This window comes from Dermacentor variabilis, chromosome 9, assembly GCF_050947875.1.
Source record: "Dermacentor variabilis isolate Ectoservices chromosome 9, ASM5094787v1, whole genome shotgun sequence".
NCBI lineage: Eukaryota > Metazoa > Arthropoda > Arachnida > Ixodida > Ixodidae > Dermacentor > Dermacentor variabilis.
In genome coordinates, this window is record NC_134576.1 from 89,727,211 (window position 1) to 89,752,121 (window position 24,911).

At 47.2% G+C, this 24,911-nt stretch overlaps 1 protein-coding gene across 1 annotated transcript in view; it reads left to right on the forward strand.

The window, feature by feature from the left end:
* LOC142558089 (tyrosine aminotransferase-like) overlaps positions 1-23,512 on the forward strand; it is a 29,542-nt gene extending 6,030 nt beyond the window's left edge. The window contains exons 4-11 of the mRNA XM_075670248.1: positions 2,000-2,191; positions 4,129-4,211; positions 7,586-7,655; positions 8,470-8,529; positions 8,636-8,704; positions 9,066-9,149; positions 20,359-20,457; positions 23,084-23,512. Coding sequence (XP_075526363.1) covers positions 2,000-2,191; positions 4,129-4,211; positions 7,586-7,655; positions 8,470-8,529; positions 8,636-8,704; positions 9,066-9,149; positions 20,359-20,457; positions 23,084-23,194 — 768 coding nt within the window. The 3' untranslated portion in view covers positions 23,195-23,512. The remainder of the gene's footprint in view (positions 1-1,999; positions 2,192-4,128; positions 4,212-7,585; positions 7,656-8,469; positions 8,530-8,635; positions 8,705-9,065; positions 9,150-20,358; positions 20,458-23,083) is intronic.
* The last annotated feature ends 1,399 nt before the right edge of the window (positions 23,513-24,911 follow it).

Sequence of the window (24,911 nt, forward strand, 5' to 3'; positions counted from 1 at the left end):
TAGATTGAATTTCCGAGATTTGGCGTATATCAAGTAATCTACGCCACGTTGTCGGAACTTTATGCACGTGTATTTTATTGAATTCCACATTTCAATATGTTCAGTATCTTTCTCCATGAGGAAATTTGGACAGCCATAGGAGGCGCGACAGATAACAGAAAGGTGGCGTTGCCGCCTATGTAGATTTTCCCGTGCCACCTGGCCGTGACGTCCTTGATATTGACGTGGTCAAAATCAATGGCGCCTGCTCTTAACTAGTTAACCTTGATTTATCAGGAAACAAAGTTATATTCTGAATGTGCGAAAGAGTGAACTTGCGACGACGCAAAATTGTAAAAGGGACGGAAATGTTGGCGTTTATGTTGTCTTCACTAACGAACTACTTGACACGAAATTAAAGCAAATAAACTTCTCATTCTAAACTGACTCAATGTCTCTTAAGAGGAAGCTTTAGCTCAAGTGCTCCTATCTAAATACATGTAAAAGGAGAATTCGTTTTTCTCGGCAACCACTGCACCAAATTTGACGAGGTTTGTTGCATTTAAAAGACAAACTTAAAATCTAGTGACTGCTGGTTTCGAATTTTCGAGTTAGATTGTCAATTTTTTGTTAAAAATGGGCAAAAATCGAAAATTTTCAGAAAACGAAACTATCAAGTTTACAACTCTGTAACTTAACCACTAAAAATGATAATACAATTCTGTGAATTGCATCTAATAGTACATCTAAAGCGGACAAAATTGATATGTTACACATGAATATAAAAAAATTTATTAATTGAGAAATAAAACTTTTGCAGAACCGTTGTAACCAACGTAACAAATTCACGTAAGATGTAAAATGACATATTGAATTTGTCCGCTTTGAATGATCTAATGGATGCCGCTGACAGAACCGCGATATCGTTCTTGATGCAGAGCTATGAATTTATAAACTTCATGCTTCTATTTTTTTCAAACGGTCAAATATTTGAAAATCGTTTTAAGAAAATTCAAGCCTTAAATCGAAATTCCGCTTCCAACAGTCACTAGAATTTAACTTTCTCTTTCAAATGCGACAAATTTCATCAAAATCGGTCCAGGGGTTATCTCATAAAAACGTTTTTGCGTTTTACATGTATTTGAATAGGCCGCGTCGGAGTTGAGCCCGAGCTAAAGCTTCCTCTTAAGGGTCCTTTTAAACCATAAAAATAGCAATCATTTTAAGCTGTTCTCATTTTGCTTGAACTATGCTTTTAACTTTCGGTTGGTGTACAGCTGAGACAAATAAAGCAACAAATAAGGCAATGAACAGAATATGTCCATTGTTGTTCTTATTAAATGGGTAAAAGAGAACAGAGAACTCAGTGCGATTAGATGTACGATTACTGGTCCCCTATGAGAGCAACCGCCACGATAACCCAATGACTATGACGTTGCGCTGCTGAGGACGAGGTCGTGGGTTCGAACCCTTCCGCGGCGGCCGCATTCAGATGTAGGGTGAAACGGAGCAACGCCCGCGTATACCGTACGTTGAGTTGCACGCTAAGCAACCTTAGGTGGTCAGAACTAATCCGGAACGCCCCCTCCCCCTCGCCCCCCCCCCCCTCGCCCCTGCGGCGTTCCTCAAAAACCACTGTACAGTTCCGGGACGTTTGAGCCCCATAATTAATTAGGCCTTTTCTTTACATCCATGATATATATTGTTACAGGGAGTATTTACTCAACAGTAAACGGGTAGCACTTGGCTAGTCAAGACTTCACAAGGCACACAGGTTTTAGCAGGTTTTACAGTCCGACAAGAGAGACTCTGACCCAGCCCCACTACAACGTCTTTGTCTTCGCCACTGTTCGGGACATTATCTACCATTAGCAATTCATTACTCCACCGACAACACATAGTCACTTGCTTGGCGCTCTTTATAGCCCTATCAAGCCCTCGCACAGCTATACCCCCCATTATCGACAAGCTTGTATTTTAACAAAGCAAAACTGCCCATGTTGGGCCGGACCATTTGCAGCCTGAAAGAAGCTGGGAGGTGGACCTGGGGGACCTCGAGTCCCAGATCGACTCGAACACAGCGGCCATCGTGGTGAACAACCCGAGCAATCCGTGCGGCAGCGTCTTCGGCAAGAAACACCTGAAGGACATCCTGGCCGTCGCCGCGAAGCATTACGTGCCCGTCATCTCCGACGAGATAAACGAATACATCGTAAGCAACTGGGCAGCCTTGCTTAGGAAAAACCGTGGCCTCCGAGAGCGGGTGGTGCTCCCGATCTTGGAGGCTATAAGATAACCATCAAGTTTGATGCGGAGCTCAACTAGAAGGGAAATCTGGCGCAGCAATTGTTGATACACGCATTTGCCTTCGATTTGGCATGAATTGGCTTCGAAAGCACAGACCAGTTTCCTTGCTTTTTTTTTTCTTTTTTTCTATTAATTGATGTTTTATGCCAACTTCAACGTTAATTCAGATAAGTTGAGTGTTTTACATTCACAATTACTTCGCTTTGTTAGGTAATCTCCAGAGCATAGGTACAATAAGACACTTTCGAATATTCGCCACTCGTTAAATGCATATAACGTTTCGTGACTTCTCTAAGCGTACGTAATAATACTTCAGAACATATATCATTTTTTTATTGTTCTATGAGCAATTGAGAGACAGGAAGCACAAGCTAAATGAAACAAACTACTTACATACAGCAAGTTTGTAAGGAACGATGGACTTCAATGATATTAACATTATAACGCAAGGTATCTCGAAGCCAGAATTATAAAATTAGGCAAAATTCATGCGCTACTTCACGGCATTACCATTCTGGACGAGCATGCCATGCCTGAAATTTATAATTCGCACATGCCCGCCAAACTTGTCAGTAAGTTATATTGAACTCCAGTTACATATCTAGGTGATGCGTATCACTTCGACAGGGCGTATTTTCTTAAAATTCTTTTTTTTTTATGTCACTGGCTGGTACGATCCCATGACCCGCTCCTACTGCCGAGATCGGCCGCTCGGCAAAATAACCAAGAATTTATCAGAATCGGAAGAACATAAGCATCACAATATATTTGCTAGATTTCAGTACTAACGGCAGCAATTCTCAGTCAAAGATAGAGACATTGTAATTTGGCACTAATTTGGCGCAACCAAATGCTGGACGTGAGAAAGGCAAGGCTGAACGCAACTTGCATAAAGCTAAACTATGAAATTCAATTCTGGGGTTTTTACGTGCCAAAACCATGAACTGATTATAAGGCACGGATTAATTTTGGCCACATGGTGTTCTTTAACGTGCACCTAATTCTAAGTACACGAGCGTGTTATTTTTTTTTCACTCCCACTGGGATCGAACACGTGACCTCGAACTCTGCAGCGGGACGCAATGACACTGGGCTAAACTCACCAAGGAATGTCTTTACCTTGAAATTCGTGTACTTAGGATGAACGAAATATGGCCTGTCCTGCGTCGGTTTCCTTGTTGCTTTGAAGATTCATTTTCTAAATTATATTTTTGTGAGTTTTCTTTTACTTACTACAATCATTCTCACTAATATGTTGTCCAATCGTCGCTCTGCCTTTTTTTTTATCGTATGTTAGACGACCTGCGCAGTAGTGCGGATTTTATTCTGGCGTACACCTTGTCGATCCTTTATTTTTCTTCAATGGGTATTACACTTGAGTAATTCGCGTGCAAATCATCAATATTTGGTATATTGGCCATATTTGTTTATTTATTACCTGCCCTACAATAAAAAAAATCAATGCCAGGTCAATATTTCTGTTTTACTGAAGGCATGCAAAGCTATATGCCGCTTTATAGAAATATACACCCACTGGATCTGCAATTGTTTACTGAAAACTAAAGGTGAACACTTGTTCCGCAGTCGCTCGACTTATCGGTAACGAGTTAAACTTCAACGAAATAAGAACGCGGGAACACGCTGCCAGAACAATTCCTTTCCTTCTTCTTTTCTTTACTTTTAGTTCCTTCATTCCTTCTTTCCTTTCACGCTTTCTTTCTTTCTTTCTTTCTTTCTTTCTTTCTTTCCGTTTACAGGCACCGAGAGTGCGCGGCACGTGATGCATGAAGAGTCCATTACTTTTGTTTAGGCCCACACGCATGCATAATTAATTCTTCGCAGGTTTTCGAGGGCCACGAGTATTTCCCGATGGCGGCCCTGAGCGAAGACGTCCCCATTCTGGCCTGCAGCGCCCTCACAAAGAGGTGATTCAACGGCCCTTCAAGTTGCCGCAACGCCGTGGCCTCCGAGATAACGCGGGCCAGCAATCTCGGGGGCCACGGCCTTCGCTCTGCGAGCGAAAGCCGCACCGCCGCGCTCTCGGAGGCTTGCGGGCAGACATAACGCGCAAAGTAATGCGACGAGCCTATAGACGCGAACGGGGAACGCTTGCTGCGTCTCGGTTCGTAAAACAACAGCTGCGGCTTTCTTTACTGCGTCGAAAACGCGTCCACCTTTATGCACAGAAACTCCTTCAACAGTGTGTTGTAATAATAATAATAATAATAATAATAATAATAATAATAATAATAATAATAATAATAATACAAAACATGTAAAACACTTGTTTTAGGAGAGGCGCTACTACTTCTGAGGGGAAATGGAACGCGTCGCTCTCATTCGGTGCATGCCTAGTGGGTTTCTTTATCGATGTAAGCGTGTGGTACCTACAAAAGTTACTAGATAGAACTACAGCGCTAATGTCAGCGTGGTAATGAGGGACGGTATACACGGATTTGCCTAAATTTCGTCCTCTTCATTTCGAACGCCCTTGTGACTTCGCAAATTTACCCCTTTCGGCGAAATTTGGCGCTACAAATGCAAAAATTCGCAATGGCTGCGCTTCTACGCAGGCACTTCATTTGCGTTTAGAATACTACTGCGATTGCTTGGAAATTTAGAAAGACAAGTGCCTGAACTGAAGCCGCAGCGATGGCCGATGCCTCAACCATGAAAATTAGACAAATACATCCGGCTACCCATTGTACCCGTGGCACGACCAAAGCTGCACGGTTCCGTTTAGTGATTTTTGTACGAACCTGTGTGTGTGTGTAAGGATGTCCTGTCGTAACGAATAACTCGCCTACCTGCGTTCAACAAAAAATTACACATCCTTTCGGTAATCAGAAAAGAGTCTCTAACAGCGCAATGTCGAGAGTGATTACATAGTTAGAAGGAAAAATCGTAAATGGCTTAAATATTCACTTTGCGAGCTGGAATTCTTGCCGGTGCAGTCTGAGCCATGCTTACATTAGAAAAAAAAAAAGGCATAACTTCGAGTAATTTCACCAATGATTGGTTATAATTCTCGACTGAAGAGGTTCACTTGAAGCGGCGAAACCTTCCCAACGAAACCTCGACGAAAATTCTCTCCTAAATCTTCGAGCGTTTCTAATTGATCATCTATCGAGAGCTTTAGCGCATGCCTGTCGCTGTTGGCAATGCATCTACATACCAAGTTTCCTACAAAAAATTGCTAGAAGGAACTATGGCGCTGTGGTCGGTTGACCTACAATGGGAACGATGATGAGCACGAATAGTTGTCCTGTCTTCACACTCCTGGCTTCAAACGTACTTGAGACGTTATTACTGCGCTCTATTTTTTCTAAATTTGAAAACACCAATTTCTACAAACAGCATGTCAATAAGCATCTGCGCACGTGCTTCATCCTTTCTAATTGTAACATAAATGTGCTATTTAAAATATGGCATCTATGACAATTGTACCATAAATGTGCTATTTAATATATGGCGTCTATGACACGTTTCCAGCTCCGCAATCTTTTCCGGCGCCTGCACCCAGCAAAAGCATGCCCTTCGAGATTCGAGACAATGCTTAGGCAAATCCACGTACCGTCTATCTTTATTGTTCTGTCTGAACCGCCATGCATGCAGTTCCCGTAGATACCGCCGTTGAAGTGCCATCTATAGTCGGATACAACTTAAGCCTGAAGTGAAGCCACGCACACGCCCTCATAACCGCCAGCCACTGTTCGTCCGCGAGGCTGCAAATAATTCGTGCTTCAAACTTTCCCTGTTACCAAATAAGGCGGTAACAAAAAAAAATGAGAGGAAGTTATAAGCGCGTAATTTTATACGTTTTCACTCCACTATTGTAGCAGAATGGCTAAAGCTGAATTCTTTATTAAACTGAAATAAAACGCTTGCTTTCCTGCAACTTTTTGTTGTCAAGCTTCAGTTCAGATGGCAGTGAAGTTTCATGAGTAAAACGGGCTGAGCAGTAAAATGAACTGTATCGCGGACTTTTGAAGAGCGAAATTTTAAGACTCCATACACTTTGCCCACGTCTGTTGCACACTGCGTCGCTTTCACCGATGAAAAGGCTCTTCAAGAACAGCAGACGTTCCGGAGGTAACACGTACGACGCCAGTTTGAAAAGGTCGCATGACGACGATTTTGTTTGCTTCTGTGATTGGCTGGCGGAATAACACAACCCCGGGCGGTCCGCGTGCCTTGGTTGCCAAATCATGTTCTATATTTTAAGCTGTATATAGTGCCTAGAATTATAGTTGTATCCTACTATAGTAATTTTCTTACGAAACACTACACATCTGCCGAACTCGGCACATCTGACCTCTCCGTACATATCTTGTCTTGTAGCCTCCGTTGCACGCCAGGTTAAGCATATTGTTTGGATCCCACCGATGGCATCGGTTGTTGGGAACTCGGCGCTGACGCCCGTGGTTGTACCTGGGTCGCAAGCCCCAAGGGTAGCGTTGGCCTGGCGGCCTGGGGTACAACTGGAAGCATCCGAAGGTCCCGGCAAAGCATGAGTCGACTGGTTACAACAAAACAACTTGTTTATTTTAACATCTCAAAGAGTTGGCGGTCAGGTTGACCGAAGTAGAGAGACGGGAGAGCACTTTACTCAACAGAAGAAATCGGAGCCCTCCTCCTTGGCGTCCGGGGGCAGCTGTTTTTATACTCTCGCAGTTGAGGGCAAGAAGGAACCCCTCAATAGACGAGCACGTGAGTGTACAATGGGCTAAGGTGACGCACACTGCCGCCGGTCGGGCACAAAGACTGGAAGGAGAGGGTGACCCCTTGCTTTCGCATCGCCTGGTTCGGGCACAATGACTGGAAGGAGAGGGTGACCCCTTGCTTTCGCATCGCCTGGTTCAGGCACAATGACTGGAAGGGGAGGATGACCCCTGCTGTCGCATCGCCTGGTTCAGGCACAATGACTGGAAGGAGAGGGTGACCCCCTGCTTTCGCATCGCCTGGTTCAGGCACAATGACTGGAAGGGGAGGATGACCCCTGCTGTCGCATCGCCTGGTTCAGGCACAATGACTGGAAGGAGAGGGTGACCCCTGCTGTCGCATCGCCTGGTTCGGGCACAATGGCACATACACTCACACACGCACATGAAGACACGTGGCATCGGAACATGCCTGGAAACGCCTGGCGGGGAGCGTTGCGGCGACGCCGCACGGGCCAAAATGTCTGCCGCCCCGCCGCAGTCGCGCCGGCAAAACCGCGTGTCGCAGGCGAAACGCAACAATATTCAATTAAACCAGCTTAGAACTCTTTTTACCCACTACCTACCTCGCTTTCCAGGTTTTTGGTTCCCGGCTGGCGAACAGGCTGGATTATCATTCACGACAGACACGACGTATTCGCACGCGGGGTGAGTTTGTGCACTCTTTTCGGTAGAGTCTTTCTGCACATCGACGTGCCCGTTTCGCTAAGGATGTGCGTTAAGATTGTTATAATTGTAGCGGTGGTCTATTACACAGACAGAATGGGAGCCAATGGAAGAGAAGCGCAGTCGAAGACATGAAAAGATTAGGTGGTGAGACGAGATTAATACGAGTGTCGCACGGTCATTTTTGATCGCGATAAGACCTGTTCCAGATCGGCTTTTTTGATCGCGATCGATAATGGTCGCTGGCACTCGGTGCAATGATCCGGATCGAGTTTAGGTGCGCTCAATCGCACCAGTGCTTGTTAGTGGGTTCAAGCCACTTCCAAATTCGTCGAACATGCTGCAAAGTTGTAACATAAAACTTCTTTGTTCTTTTTTTTTCAAGAAAAATGTTATTTCGTATGTCATTGGGGGTAAGGCTGTTATCGTCTGCTGATCTTCTGCAACTCTCAGGACTACATGGTCGTCAGCACCACGGACGTCAGCTTACGATCGCGATCAAGAGGCCCAATCGCGATTCACGGATTGCGATTGTCTTGATCCGGCTCGAGCAAGATCGCGATCGAAAGTGACCCTGTGGTACCGGTATAATAAAGCTGCGTGCAACTGACGGAGTTGGTAATTGAAGATCGATCACTGGGAGAAGCCTTCGTCCTGCAAAGGGCACGTTTATAGGCTGCTGATAATGATAATGATCGTTACGGATAGCGGTGAAAGCCACTTTTTTTGCGCTGAAACTTAAGCACCGCATTTCGTGTCAGTAATGAAAAACTCTCATTTTCCTTTTTGGCTTAAGGTGAAGAAAGGACTGCAGAATTTGAGCCAGAAATTGATAGGAGGCAATTCTTTGATTCAGGTAAAGTTTTTGCATAAGCAAAATAAAGACACTAACTGCGACAGGTATTAAGTCCTTGATACCTTACGACGACTTTCCATGTCTTTTGTTTGTTTATCACTGTCAGGGGGCGGTGCCCTCGATACTGAAGAACACGCCCAAGAAATTTTTTGACCACACCATTTCCATAGTGCAGGTAAGAAAACTATATAAACCTCAATTATATCTTTATTTTTCTTCGCGAGACCGCAAAAGAAATAGACGTACGAACCGACAAAACGTGAAAGCCAGGAAGCCAACAAAATGAATAAAGGCAGTGCAGGTTCAACTTGAGAAAAGCTTCAAAAATCCGCTGGTGGTCCAAATGAATCCGGAGTCGCACACTACGGCGGTGCCTCAAAAAACAAATCGTGGTTTTCGGCACCTAAAACCCCCCAGAATTCAATTCATTTCAAGAAGTACGGCAAGCGCTCACCATTCCTGAATGCACCGTTCCGTCAGCTCACCGGCGTTTCCTCGCGTATTTTTGCAATTGCCGTTTCTTTCGCTCGCTGCAGAAAAACGCCGAGGTTGCGTACAAGATACTGTCAACGATCCCAGGCTTGAGACCAGTGATGCCACAAGGCGCCATGTACCTTCTGGTGAGTGGCAACGTCGGCCGAGGGGGGCCGAGGGTGCCAGTGGCTCTTGGATAAATACTGGCAAAGTCTGTATTCCGAGGTTGAACGAGTGAAGATCGGGGTCGGTATGTAACGTGGTGGAAAGGCGATGCCTGTTTCAGCGCCAAATACGCTCACAAACAAACCTTAAACAGTGAGAAATGCATTCTAAAGCCATCACAAAACGCCTTTGGCACATAAACAGACACCACAAAAACATTGCTAAGCATCGTAATTAAGGAACGAAAACTGCCTCGAGGCGGTTCGATGGTTCACAGATTCCAATATTGGGCCATCCATTCTTCGATTGGTGTCCATAACAGTTGATGTAGCTGAAGCGAATAAAGCCGGAGCGCTTGTCCCGCCACTTCGTTACCTCGCGTTGTAAACTGTATCGCGTATCGCTCTTCGCATAGCACTTAAGAGAGAAGGATAGTTAATTGGGCAAGTTGATATGACTGCATCGTAGGTAACCAGCGCACGGACAACACAAACCGAGAGAATAAAAAGACTACACAATTTGCTTCGCTGATTGTGGTAATTTGGGTTTCCTGCCCGGGGTTGACTTTTGTGATTTGCGAACGCCTCAGCATTTACAATGTGGCAATGATGTATATAATCTTCGTTGTTTATTTTTCGTTTTTTTTTATGATGGGACCATTCATTTACAAGTTCAGTAAAGTGTCTTGTCTTTCTTGTTTCGGTCTGTGTTGTCTGTGCTATAGCTCCCTACGAATGAAGAGAGAGCTTCAGCTACCGGAATACCACGTTACCGGTGACTTCGACGTCAGTAACAACGCTCACGACGACATCTCCTGACACTTTGTCCACCGTCAACACGTTAGAAACGCGTTTGACTGACATTGGTGGTCTCGTCGAAAGAAGAAAGAAAAATTACGGCAGAAACCAGCACTTATATCTCTCGTGCGAAGCACTTTTTGAAATGTATAGACAACGCAAATATGTACAACGATCGAGCGACAACGATGGTACGACGATGATGATGTGACGGCGACTAAACGACGACCATCGGATGACGACGCTAGACTGACGACGATGGTATGATGGCGATAGTGTGACGACCATGATATGACGACAATGTTGTTACGGCGCGTGCATGAAGACCACGAGATGACGACGGTGGTATGACGTAGACGCTGTGACAACGACGTGAAGCCGATGGCATCACGACGTTAAAATATTTGCAGTGGCACGACGACCACGACATGACGACAATGATATAACGGCGACTGTATGAAGACAAAGGGACGACGAAGGCGAAATCACGATGGTGGCATGATGACAAAAGTATGCCACGACAATGCGGCAATGGCTTTACGACGGAGCAAGCCCTACCACAAATTGACGATGTAACGACCACGACGCCATGACGACGACTTGATGGAATGACGTCGACGACATGACGACGATGGCTCGAAGACGGCGCGTGATGAGAGGGACTAGAAACGCGATTAACCGGACACAGGGTAATCTCGCCGAGATATACATGCGCACTCTGCGCCAATTGACACATAAATAACCCCCCCCCCCTCTTGCACCTATCTTCATTGTGAACAAGGGACCCGTAGCGGTCTCGAAACGTCATCTTATGTTTCATTCCTTCTTCAACCTTAGGCGAGTGCCAGTTTATTCGACGGCAAAAAGAGTGATACGACAACGCAGTGACAGCAACAGAATAAAAACGGCGGAGACATAACGATGTCGTGACACGACATAATTATCCCAATGTCAAAAAACCAACGAAATGACGAAGACCGAACGACGACGAAATCATGGCAACGACGACACGTTGCCGTTGGAGCCCGCGTCTTCGCTCAGGTGCTTCACCTGCCGCCGCGGGCCGCCTTACTTCGCGCGATATATCCAGTGTTTGTTCGCACTTTGTCGAGTGACTTTTCGATCTGCGCTATATCCGGGATCGGCCCGTACGTGTCGGAGGCAAAATTGGCGTGTCCTTGCGCGTGACCTTGTTTTTGGTCTTGGTTCCGATTGGACAAATAAATGCTTCGCATTTAATTCACGATAAAAATTACGCAGTAACGATCGACGATGATTGTCAATGTAAGCGAATATAGTCGCATCGAATAAAAGAACGAGCGAGCGAGGCGACGACAGTCCCCACTCCTTGCCGCCCATCCCCACTTGGTTGCCACGAGAGCACTCGCCTCTCCACTCGGCGCCTTCCCGGAGTTTTAAAGCGAGAGCTTTACTGGCCGCGAGCTTGTAATTTCGCCATGGCGGTGCTCCGATGAGGCACATGACGGCACAACGAGGGCCTCGCCGCGGACATTTCTCTCTTGCTCGCTCCCTAGTCACTACTGCGCATGCGCCACTAGTGGCACCGAGCCACAGTTGTTCCGCCGCTGCGTAGGTACGCGCCTTTCCGCTTCCGCCGTTTGGTGTGGCGTCACACCGCGTTCCTCGTCGTTGCGCTCGCCTCCGCTCGTTTCGCCAGCTGCATCGCATGCCTGATAACATGTCGGAGGATTGAAAAGGAGAGCTCGCGTGCGCCGCAACCACAGTTTAGGCGGAAGTATGGACGGCGACAATTTTGATAAGCAGAAGGAGGCCTGGAATCGACATCGGAACGAGATGAAGAGGAAACGAATCGCCCAGGAAACAGACGAACAGCGCGCCGAACGACTGGCTAAACGTCACAACATAGCTAGACAACCAGACTAACCTGGACTTGCAATCCAGATTCCGTATCCTGGCATAGCGGAGCTAAGCCACTGCCAATTTTCTTCATAGCCACCGTCGAGAGCGGACGCGTGCACTTATTGTTCTCCTTGGTGCGTCGACGTCGGCGCCGTGAGCCTCCGACGGAATGCTGGCCTGCGTACGGAATCTATTAGCGATTCTCCTCCGCCGCGTCATCCACGATAGGCTGGCCACCGTTGGCTGGCCTGCGAGACTTGCGAGAGAAGTGGTTCTTGAGGGGAAAAGGAAAGGAAACCTTTTATTTTCGTGCGCGGTCTGTAGGCAAGAGTACGTACTACAGTGTTCAGCAATTGGAACGCGATAGTCGACTGTTGTCCACCGACTATATGCGCTGGGGACACCGAGCTGGTGTATCGTGGTACAGGGCGAAAGCGAGAACCTTTGTGACGCATTGTGACTGAGTTTGGTGCCGTGGCGATCCACCTGGAGCTAAATAAAAGATATGGTGGCAGCCACGCGCCCCCCTCGAGTATTGCGTTTCAATATCTGAGCACTGTACATTAGGAGCCGTTCATACGCCAAAGCTTCATGTCCCATGGAAATTGCCTGCCTTCGTCTCCGCAGCTGTGACGGCTCCGAAGCTTGGGCTACGAAGGCGAACACTCAGACTTGTGATCGCCATTCTGCCGTCTTATCAGGACATCAGTCTTTCTTTTAGGGTATCTATTCCTTCCTCGCGCTTCCCGACTCTGGTTGCGTCCGGCACACGACTGTTTGCAATTGCGAATCTACGGCGATCGCAAACTCACCGGCATGTTCCCACTTGCCGCCACCGACGGCTCTTGTCGCGCTAAGCTGTGTGAAATGGGCCATGTCTGAAGATTGGGCTAGTTCCTAAGACATTAAGAATGGTGAAATGTTCCAAATATAAATATAATTACAAAGGACAGAAAAGGGGACCTTGCCGACACATGTGTGATCGACGAAAAAGCTCAATAAACAAAAAAAGGAGACGTACGTCTCCTTTTTTTTTGTCTATGATTTAAGAGCGCATCTCTTAGCTGTCCGTTTCTGCACTGAGCGTCGGCGTAACCGAGTGAACGAGCACATCGAAAGATGAAAGGGCGAAGGCGGAGTGCAATGTGGCATGAAAGGGCAATAGCAAAGAGAATGCGAGGAAGAAAGCGGAGGAGGGTATGGCGAAAGCGCAAGAAGAAAAACGCAGCCCAAGACGGGCTCTGCGCCGACGACCGCTGAGAGATGGCGCCAGAGTAGTGCACCGTCGCCTGTTCACCGATGGCATGGAGGAAAGAAACAAAATAGGAGAGGCCTTGCCGTCACGTTTTTGAAGCCGGAAATATAGCCATGTTGGTGTGCCATCTCCCTTTGCTCCTCCAATTAGCTCGCCGGGGCAGATAGGCGCGACCTTTGTTCTTGCCGTCCTACGAGCTGTGTGAAGTGCGTGCTGCCGACGCGCGTCAGAACAAAGCCTACGAAACTTCTGTAACAGTTTTAGTGAAGCAGACGCGCTCCTGTGCTTTTCCGTGACACGTTGAAGATGACGTAGAAGCGCCATGATTACTTGAGTGTCTGTTGCTGACTGACACTCGCACTCACAAGCCCAGAACACATATTTCAAGCTTATACACCATGCTCCGAAGTCGCCTTGTCTCGTGAACAGAATGTGCTGCGAGAAAGATACGGGCCAAAAAAACTTATCTCACTTTTCAGAGGCTTAGAGCAGCAGCGACGGCTTCAGGAGCGCGGTTGCTATGGCAACGTTGATGTTTTAGGTACCATTCCCAGTGCTGCTTTGCGAAAAACAGCACGTGACTTCCACCACACTTTCTCCAACACGTCAGTGCTGGCCGGGGCCTCTCCTACGCTTTCCTTCCTCCATGACCGATTGCATGCGGAGAGCGCGTCCACCGATACCCTAATATGGAAACAAAGCACTGCATGAGTGGATGTCTGTCTGCTGCGGCTGCTGTGAATTGCGCCCGCGCGTCACCCATGCGCTGCTTCTCGCGATCTCCTGATGAGTGAGGCAGCCGCGCCACACCTCGCTCCATTTGCAATGCACCGCACGAGACATTTTCCACGCCAGCAAATATATCGCGAACTGAAAACACGTATTGAACTCGCATTAGGGACTGTCGTAATCGACGGTGAAATTTTTTACTCCGGAAAGAAACAGTACAGCCTGGGGCGAACCTGAAGGCGGTACAATGTTTCGCAGCCTCTTCGTAGCGTTCGGCTAAGAGGAGATAACTGCGGTATGAGAGCCGACCCGAAGGCGGGGGTGCAGTATAATAAAGCGCCCCAAAGCATCATCTGCCACGAGACGAGAATGGGACAAACTGACATGCTCCGGCTTGTGACACAAGGAAGAAAGTCATTATTTGTAGTTGCTAGATCTAGAGCGCACACAACTGCTCTAGCTCGTGTTATGTATGACGTGACGTTATGTGGTAAACGAGAAGAAAGGGGGTTAACCGAGGGGCCCGATTTTTATTAGTCATATCATGAGTAGCCAACAAACACTGACACCAAGGACAACATAGGGGAAATTACTTGTGCTTAATAAATGGACCGAAGAAACTATAAATTAATGGAAATTAAAGTGGATGAAAAAACAACTTGCCGCAGATGGGAACAGAACCCGTTCGGTTTTCACCTGCAGTGTTTGTTGGCTTCTCATGATATGACGTTATGTGGGTCATTCGTGTCAAAGAAGTGTAATACAGTCAGCCCCCTTCGTAACGAAGTGCTTGGGGCCTCCTAAATTCTTCGTTATACAGGTCACTGCATTGTAAAAGTTGCGGAGCGCACAGCTTACACAAGAAGAGGGACAGAGTTATTCCTTCCTTATACAGGTCATTCCATTCTAGAGGCGTTCATTGCAGAGGGGCTCAACCGTCTTTATAAAGAAGTGCTTGGGGGCCTCTGAAATCCTTCGTTATACAGGTCACTTCATTGTAAAGGTTGCGCAGCGCACAGCTCACACAAGAACAGGAACTGAGTTATTAAAGCGAAGCTTTCCTTGCCTCTTACTTCGACTTTCCCACTGCTGCGGCTGTGGCTGCTGTTGTCTGGCACACCGCGTCGGGGGGTGATTAAGAGCGTGTCTACACATGAGAGGAGCGAGTCAGAGAGGAAATGCGACGTGAGAAACTCGTTTGGACCCCGCCGCGTCGAATGTGCACAATGGCCTCTGGAGCTCCCTGCGTGTCGCCACATTAGTCTCTTGACAGCTGCGGTTATCCGTGACTCCCCTCAAAAGCACTGCAGAAACTGCAGCGCTTCTTTCTACTAACGTGCGGGTCCAGAGGGGACGTAGATAGAACTGATGTAGAGAGGAGGGAGGAGAAGACGCAGTTCTCATACAAGGAGGAGGTGGGAGGGGAGGTGACGTGAGAGGGCAAGGAAACCTTACTACTATACGACAGCGGTCGCGGTGAAACTGGATAAGCTTAAGTTCAAGGTACGGTATAGTACATTCCTGCTATTTTCTGAAAACTAAACGACATGCAAATATACCAAGCGGACAAACTACGCAAGACATACTGAACCAGAGCCGCAATAATTAAAGCGTACCGCAGCATCCAGGCGACACTACGGAAACGGTCGACTGTTAAATCAACACTTCTGTGCCCGCCGCGGTGGCGTTGCGGCTATGGCATTGCTAGAGGCGGCTGATTTGATCCCGACCGCGGCAGCCGTATTTGGACGGGGCCGAAACAGAAAACGCACGTGCGAGTGTTAAAAAACATCACGGTGTCAAAACTAATCCGGAGGCCGCCACTACGGAGTGCCTCATAATTCAATTGTAGTTTTGGCACGTGCCAGCCCCATAATCCAATTCAAGTTAAATACTTTTGTCACGATGCGATGTTCCATGTGAGGCAATAACAATGTTCAACCCTCTCGGAGGTTACGAAACATGGCGCACAACAACGCCTCAATTAAACATCTCTCACTCTGTGTTGTGTGTACTGCGCAAACAGCAGTGGTGCACGCAAGGTAACGTTTAACATCAACTCACCACTCTTGCGTTAGACTAAACGTTGAAGAAATGAAGCTTTCGCCGTCAACGTCACCGCTAATTATCGTCAATCAAAGCAAACAGCACAGAAAGTTTCGCCTACATCGATTCCCACAGTGCGTGGGATCTGCATAATTTTCGTTCCTTATACAGGTCATTCCATTCTACGGGCGTTTATAGTAGTGGCGCACGTTAACGTCGACATGAGATAAGCATGCATACGGCTTGAAAAGTCGCGTCGCTGTGCCTGCGGCGTCAGGGGTGCGAACCAACCCCACTTACAGACATATATTGCCATTGGAGTCGAGTGAAACACGCGCCAGCCTACATGTTATCGCTCATAACCACTGCAAGTACTCTGGTAATCCTTGTGGTTTTCTGACATATACTTTTCCATTGTACGATTCACGAAACAAAATCAAAGTTTTCGCTTACCCTTTCGGTAGTAGCAAAAGCCTTTTAGCTCTATACATCCCATGCAAAGCCCTAAAGAGCACAAACGCCATGTTGAAAGTTTTATTTACCAAGAACGCGCTTTATGAGGGCCGAAAAGAAACCTACAACTTCGACGTCGGCCCTCATTTGCTAGAAAATTCGCCATACGCGAATGTCACCGTGTAGGTGTGATAAGTGCAGTGACCCCAGTTCACGTTAAAAAAAAAGGTTCATTGAAGAGCGACAGATGCCCACTGGCCCCTGGGGCGCATACCCAGTGGTACACATTGCCCCGTGGATACGTACCAAGTAGTATGTATTTTACACGCTTTTCATACATTGTCGGTGAATGTGTTGCTTGCTCTTCCCCTATTTACATCATTAAGTACGCGACAGTGCTAACGTGTGCAGCAAAATAACATCTGGAATATAAATGCTGGAGCTCCACGTCTTAGCTTACCGCGGTGAGCTAGCTCTGTGGGCGGGATGCATTTGCTTCGCAGTTTGCACTAGTTTTCTACTTTCTGTATTACCTGGTTCCATGAATGTTGCCTGTCTCGTACAAGAGGCGACTTTCCTCAAAAGCAGACTCTCGAAAATGCGCTTTCCTGTACGTGAGGCCTTAAAACCCGCAGTGCGAAATCACTGGAAGCAGCGTGAGCGGCTTCGCGCCATCGTCTGCTTCACAAGCCAGTGTTCTGACTTCTGCCGCTCGCGGTGCTGTTAGCCAGCACGTCGCTGACGCACCACTGGCGCCTTAGACGGCCGCCCGGTACCAGCAGCTTGCGGTATATGATTGCACTGATGACACCTCTGCAGCCTCGAGTTAAACTCTTGGTCACATGACTTTTACGCGGCTGTTTACGTCTTCGTTTCCGGCTACCATGGGTGTTCCGATTCTAGCCAGCATCAGACAGTATACGTCATGGAGGAAGGAAAAATATAGGATGGAGCATTGCGTCACGCAGCCAGCCTTGGCAAGCGAACGCTCCGTGAAGCCACAGTGGTGGCCCAACACGTGACTTCTTTCGTCGAGATCACATAGAAGTCGAGATTTGCTTAGACGTTTGGTTCCCAGTAGCTTTGCTGCAGCAGTATTTATTTTGTGCGCGTTTGTTCGGCTGCCCTGCCGTGGCTCTGCCTGCAGAGAGGGAACACCAAAACCAACCGCGCACTTTGACGTGCGATCACGTGTTGGCCCGACAAGTTTGGCTTTAATTGCGTTACGGCGTGCTCCCTCCTATCTTTTTCCTTCCTCCATGGTCTACGTAGACAGCTAAGGAGAAAGCCGAGACAGTTTCGAGGCCAAGTAATGAAACGCGTTTCGAGCCGTCTGGAAGTCGCTTCTGCGACTTGACGCTACCTCACGGGGACAGAAAAGAAGTTGAGAAAAGCCCAAATTATTTCTGTACTTGAAGTTCTTGCGATTGCAAACTTATAAAAAACACTATGTAATTTACATTAAGGGCATGGGAAAGCGTGTCTAAGTTTTCTTGTGCGCAGACAACCTTCCCGTAGAGTTTCCAAGCCTCCTGCTAAGCCGCCATCTTGTTTAGACAGGAAAGTAGCGTGCATCGTTTTTTACTTCAATGTTGTCTTCGCGAAGCTGTGTACTTTAATATATTCGTGAGAACTGAAACGAGACTTTAAGATGGCCGCTGTCGGCCCAGCTGTCTACTTTGCCGTCTACGGCGAGTATTGTAACACCGTCATTATTTCAGTATTTCAAGTCATTGCGCCTGCGAACCTATTAAAAACAAGACGTGACTTAGATTAAGAGCATAGAAAAGCGTGTCTATGTTTTCTTGCGCGCAGACATTTTGCCGAGATTCTAAGCCTTCTCCTCAGCCGTCTACTTGTTTGGACAGGAAAGTCGCCTGCATCGTTCTCGAATTCGATGCTGTCTACGCGAAGCTTGCTACTTTGACGTCGCCGTTAGCATTGAAACGAGACTTAATATGGGCCGCTGTCCGCTTAGCCGTCTACTTTGACGTTTACTACGAGTATTGGAACGCAGCCTATGTCTTCCGTGATATGCATGGTCCACGGACGAAGGTTGAACCTGAGGAGAGACCCTGACGTCGCTATTCGTGAAGCTCAGTGATGCCGCAACTTGGAGTTACTCCGCCATCTTGTAGGAGCTGATTTCTCCTCTCTTGTTTACATTTCTCGCCTTCGGCGCACAACCGCGCCGTGCTGCTTGGGCGCGCGCGCTCCGAAGCGATCCCAAACCAATGGATATCTAATCGCGATGTACGAGCGCATTACCGCTGCCGAAGTCATGTCCAGAGGAGTTCATAATGAACCTCGCAAATTTGATCGTGAGGTCGAATCTGCTGCTTTTGTCGGCTTCTATGGGAAAAGAAAGAAAGGACGCTTTATCGGCCCAGCCAACTGCACTCATCTCACCCAACCGCAGGTACCGGCCGCTGCCCCAGTTCTTGCGTCCTTTAAAAAAGATCAGTTTCATCGCTCGCTTCTACCCCGCTCTTCTCTGCTTGGACTTCCTGGGGCTCTCAGACGGACTTGCGAGCTAGACGGCGCGGCGACGCGAAAAAAAATTTACGCAGTCTCGCTGCACTGCAAGAATGCACTGGAGACGCGTACGACACGCCGACCCATTTGCAACCCATCTGGAGTTTTCGAGCACATACACGTGTGCTAGCCGTGGCTTGAGGAATCTTCGTGTTTCATTGAACAAATTTGAGGGGGCCACGCCTCCACTACGACAGCGCGCGGGCGAGGAGGTAGAAGATGACGTCGTTTATGACTCCGCGTTTAGATACACTGACCGTGTGGCCTGAGGTGCATTTTTCACACGGGAAGAGAAGCTTCACGGAACCAAATTTTTGTGGTAGCCGGCGCACTGTGCAGAACAGTACGCGCGCAGACCCGGCCTTCGTGCGACCGTGGTACGGCCGTTTGATGTGCTTGCAGGCGTACGTTCTGTGGAGTCTTGATCACTCTTGCCGCGTATCCGCTACAACCTTCTCATCCCTACGCTTCTAGGTGCGAAAATGCTATAGGCGGATAAGCAGGCATGCAGCTTGCGAAAATGCCGATGTCGAGGGCAGCGAAATGAAGCACACACACTGCGTGAAACTCTACCGTCAAGTGCACTGAGCAGTACACCTGTGCAGGTGTGTATGTCGAACCTCGAACGCGCTCTGCTCTAATAAGTTCGTGCCGTCGCTGCCAAATACTGCGAGAAACAACAAGCGGTTGAGCAACACGTGTTTTAATGCGCACAAAAGCAAGCTGTTACTGAACACGAAGTTCTAAAGCCCGGATTATGCATTCTTGAATAACGTTCTACGTGCCGCAAAGGTATTGTCCGCTGTAAAAAGCAGGAATATATACTGCCCGTCTGACACTGACCTGCAAGGCGTTCGTTGTACTGATTCTGAAACACATTGTTTTTGGTATGTGACGGCATGTTAGCATGGTTCGCGCCGAAAAGCGTAAAATTTCCCGCAGATATTCCGTCGTCCGTGGCCATTGCCGTGGCACGGTATTTTGCGTGCAGCGTTACATTCGAGTTCATTTCACGCGTTTTAGTTCCTCCAGTCCCCGCTTGACGACAGCAACAGCCGGGAGAGCACGGTCTGGATAACGCAGCGGAACAAAACACGGAGACTATAACAAACCTGCCCACGCGACGCCTTTGCCCCGGTAGGAAACCTAACCTGAGCCACACACGAGTGAGCGCACACAGCCGTGAGAAAGCCGCCATTGTGGCCCGGAAATATGGCCGCTATTGCGTAAAATACCACGTGACTTCCTCCACACTTTTCTTCTAGCGCGCGGACCGCATAGGGCCTCTCAGATTTTTTTTTTTGCTTCCTCTAAACTAAAATTTTGTTATGTTGCATACTTTCATAGCGTTGTACGCAGAGCCAGAACGTCACATGTATACGTTGCATAGCGTCCACTGGCTTCACCAATATCAGTCGTTCAAAAGTAGCGTGCAAACAGACATAGCTATATTTATTTAATATATTTGTAACATCCGCTTTTCGTTCTTCGCAGGTTGGCCTTGAGGTAAACAGGTTCCCCAAGTTCGCCAGCGACACCGAATTCGTCCTGGCGCTCTTCGCAGAAGAATCCGTTCTATGCCTACCAGGACAGGTACGCTGTATCGATAGCGTGTGTCGGTAGTACGGTATAGTCAGGCACGCCGGACTTGTGTGCCGCACCAGTGTCAGATTTGGAACGAGCGGCTGACTCCGCAAATGGAATACAATCACCTCCTCAGGCGCGAAAAAGCGAAAGCCTACTTAAGTTTACTTAAGTTACTCTTTTACTTAAGAAAGCCTACTTTCGGTTTACCCGTGATACTAGAGCTCCATTACACACTTAGCCGATTTGCACTCAGGATCCGCGAGTTCTGGTTCTGTTCACAAACTTTCTTAAATAAACCTCAGCTGCTCCACGGAGTCATCTCGACGCGACATGGGCTTTATTAGACACGGGCTCTACAGGCCCCAATAGATACAGCGTGTCCGTAAAGTCATGGTGCACTTTTGACCAGTCACAGGAAAGCAGCAAAGCAAGATAGAAATGTGAAATGTTCACCAAATGAAAGTAAAACTATCCAAGTTTCCGTAGTATGACGTGCAAGGGCGTGCGCACACAGGTGATGACGCAACACCACAAACTGCGCCGCAGCGGATCAGCCGACGCCCACACCAGTCGAGGTGTGGACGGCGCAGATGAAAGTTCAATGTGTTCTGTGGCTTGCTCAAATCGAATCCTACACCAAAGTACATCGCGAATATCGTCGCGTGTACAAGGAAGCGCCACCGCATAGAAATAACATTAATCGGTGGGATAAGCAGTAGAAGGATACCGGCAGTTTGTTGCGCAAGCCCCATTCTGGTAGGCCGTCGGTAAGTGATGAGTCTGTAGAGGCTAAACTACGGGAGAGCTACCTAAGAAGCCCTAAAAATCTGCACGTGCGTGTGCTCGGCAATTACACCTAAGCAAGACTATCACGGAGAGTTTTCCTTTTATCTGGTGTAGGTTTGACATTTCTATCTTGTTTCCATTGGATCTGCATAATGTTCTAGCAAGCAGTGCATCTTTTCTTTGTTCTTTTTTTTTTCAGAACGTGATTTCTTTTTATTCTGAAGGTTGCCCTTATGCATAGCACATTTTATGAAAGAAATACGGAATGGCGTCGCACGTACACAAACAAGCTTGCTTCGTGCATAAAGTCAAGCGAGAACCGGTAAAAACGGCCCTTGTTTCCAACGTCGCAAGTCAGAGGTTTATCATCTCAAATCAGTTTCTCTAGAGGCGTGTATTATTTTTTTTTATGAAACGAATTAGTTCATGACTGATAGCCACAACTAGTCCACACTTCATTATTCCTGTAGCAAGAATGTCAAAGTATTGTCGATAACTCGAGGAACCTTCGGAGACGATGTAAGCATTGTGAATAAGTAGACGGGCAGCAAGAGCTGACATTAGAGTTTCTAATTTACATAAGGGTAATATTTAATGTATTTATTTCATATATAGTTATATGCCACTTCGAAGGTTAAGTTATGCACATGGCCAGCGTGTGACTCGGGGACAGTTAATTAGAGACAAGGCCCCATTGCTCCGACAGATAACATATACCAGACAACCGGCACGCAGACACTACCCATAAAAAACATTCCGGTATAACTCATACCACGATGAACATCAGCGTTATTACGATTAGCATCAAAGAAATGCATAGCGACACGCTGTATCGCCATCGCAGAAACAGAAAATGGAAATCCCGCTGCGAATCACAAAGCCAAATCACAAGACAATACAGTGAAGCTTGTAATAACTGCACGTGTAGCTGAAACTGCAATGTCCTAAGTATCCTGGCTGCAACTTCGTTGCTATCTCTCTCCACTAAGCAGACGCGCTCGGCACGGACGTGTCTGTTGTGGATGAGGCGTTGGGTTGCGCAGCATTAAAATATACTTAAGTCTATGGAATCCCTTGTGTCGTCTTGGCCCGATCATCACGTGGGATTGACCAAGAGTGGCAACATAACCATGTGGCCCATGTTGCCTACCAGGCGAAACAGCAGCCAGCAGCAAGTTGTCTTATCCGACTTAGAATCCTATGTGCGGGTTCGGGTATGCCTATACGTCGCATTCGGATAAATTTCGCCAGCACTACACACTTCCTGTTAAACGCCAAACGGATAAGGTCGCCACTGTGAGAGATAAATACAGGCTTTAATTATATGCTGGAGATGTTAGCCTGGCTGTTCGCCTGACATGCTAATAAGTGCTGGGTGATGGTTATGACATATACAGTGATGAACACTTAGCATAGTCACACACACGTTCATACACTATAGAGCTATAGAGAGTGCGATATCGAGAAGTTCATGACCACGCACTACTCCTGTGATCATCGTTGGCGACATCAATGCAGCATCTCAGAACCAGACAAGAAATGGCTCACTATGTTTGTGCTGGAAGTGTTTGGTTTAAAGTGCCACACCAGTGAAAGTCACAGAAATACTCAACAAAGATCGTGTATAGATTCAACTTTGACCAAGAATCTGTGTAATGTTGTAACCGAACCAGTCAGTGTATATCACAGTAATCACAAAGCTATCGTCACTACCATTACGAAGTGATGAAAATAAATACATGAGCCCTTGTCTAACCCTGTGTGACATGCTACAGCTTCGCTGGTCATCCGCCATGACAGAGTGGAATGGCCCCTAGATTTCTTTCTTTTATGTTTTTTTTTGCAGAGTTTCGACTACCCCAACTACTTCCGCATCATGCTGACAGTGCCACAGGAAATGCTGGTCGAGGCCCTCGACCGAATAGTAGCCTTCTGCAAGGCCTACTGCACTCGCTAAAGCCGACTAGCGCAACAGCAAATTCAGCCTCCTGATCTCCTCACGGGTAGCACCACAGTCGCCAGGGAGGCTGGAGCGCGACGTACCAGCCATAATAAGTGCGTGGGTGCAGAAGTAGTTGCAACGGCAGCAGACGGCAGCATCTGCGGGCAAGGCATCGATTTGCATCGGCGAGACGAATGTTAGCGTTTATCCACACGACATTGCGTCAGCGTCCACGAAATTTTCACGAGGCCTATCGGAGCAAGAAAGAAAGGGAGCAGTGTCGTTTGTCTTAAACAAACACCATTCTATAGAACCAATAAATTTTACGTTTGAATAGTACGTAACAGAAAAAAAAAGAAAAGATGCCCTTACTGCCCAGGTACGGCTGATGAACAAACAGCTCCCAATTAAAAAAATAAGCGAAGAAAAAAATATTTTTATAACGTCGACAAATGGTCATATCAGGTGCAGACGTTGGAAAGTCTAAGGGGGAAAATCATGGTGAAACGGTATGAATTCCATTCGCAGAAAGTTTTCGCCATTTTCTCTGTCATATTTTTTTACAGTGCAGCTGTCTATGGCTAGGATCTGGGAAAAAAAATTCGTCCGGGATGTTGACAAAAACAAATCATCATGTGGGCCGATCCTGGTGATAGTGCAGAAAGGGTTCAAGCTCAATGGCACATAAGCCCTGTGGGCACGGGGACCTGTAGCACGCCCTTGAACTAAAGAAAAAATTAAATTATGAGGTTTTACGTGCCAAAACCACGATTTGATTATGAGGCACGCCGTAGTGGGGGACTCCCGAATAATTTGAACCACCTGGGATTCCTTAACGTGCACCTAAATTTAGGTACACGGGCGTTTTCGCATTTCGCCCCTATCGAAATGCGGCCGCCGTGGCCGGGATTCGATGTCGCGATCTCGTGCTTAACATCGCAGCACCATAGCCACTACGAAACCACGCTGGGTGCCCTTGAACTGCCCTTGTCACACGTGGGTCCCACAGAGGTCGCAGGCACAAGGGTAAGAACAGATGCTTTTGAAAACAATGTTTCGTAATACTTAAAATTCTCGGCGCCAACTGCACAAACTCGCTAGTGCCACAGCTCGTGCGTTCGTCGTCGTCTTCCACGCTTGTCTATGACGATGCGTGTCGAAACGTCAGTGTATATGTGTAAAGTAAAAAAAATAACAATAAAAGCAAAAAGTAGAAAAATAAGAAAAATAAATGAAAATAAAAAAGACGAAACAAACAACGAAGTTATGTGTTTGTGCCTTTACTAACCAATATAGCATAACCACCATATAGAACTTAATATAGCTATTGAGCAATACAGCTTCGCTGCTCTTACATCTTCACACAGTGGAAGGGATCTGAATATACTTCTTTTTTTTAATTCGGGAGTGTTCTATGCCAAAACCGAGATCTTATTATGAGGCACGCTGTATTGCAGGACTCCGGCACAATTTCTACCATCTAGGGTTGTCTACCGTGCACCAAATGCTCGGTGCACGAGTGTGTTTTTTTTTTTTTTTTTTTTTTTTGCGTACCGCTCCCACAGGAATGCGGCAGCATGCAGCTGCCGGGATTGAACCCGCGACCTCTCGCGCTCAGCACAGAAGTGTCTGAAAATGACAAAGTTATACGATCAAAAATAACGTACAGCGTGAAGGACAAGGACTGCGAAGACGACATACACAGCGCTGTGTATGTCGTCTTAGATTAGAA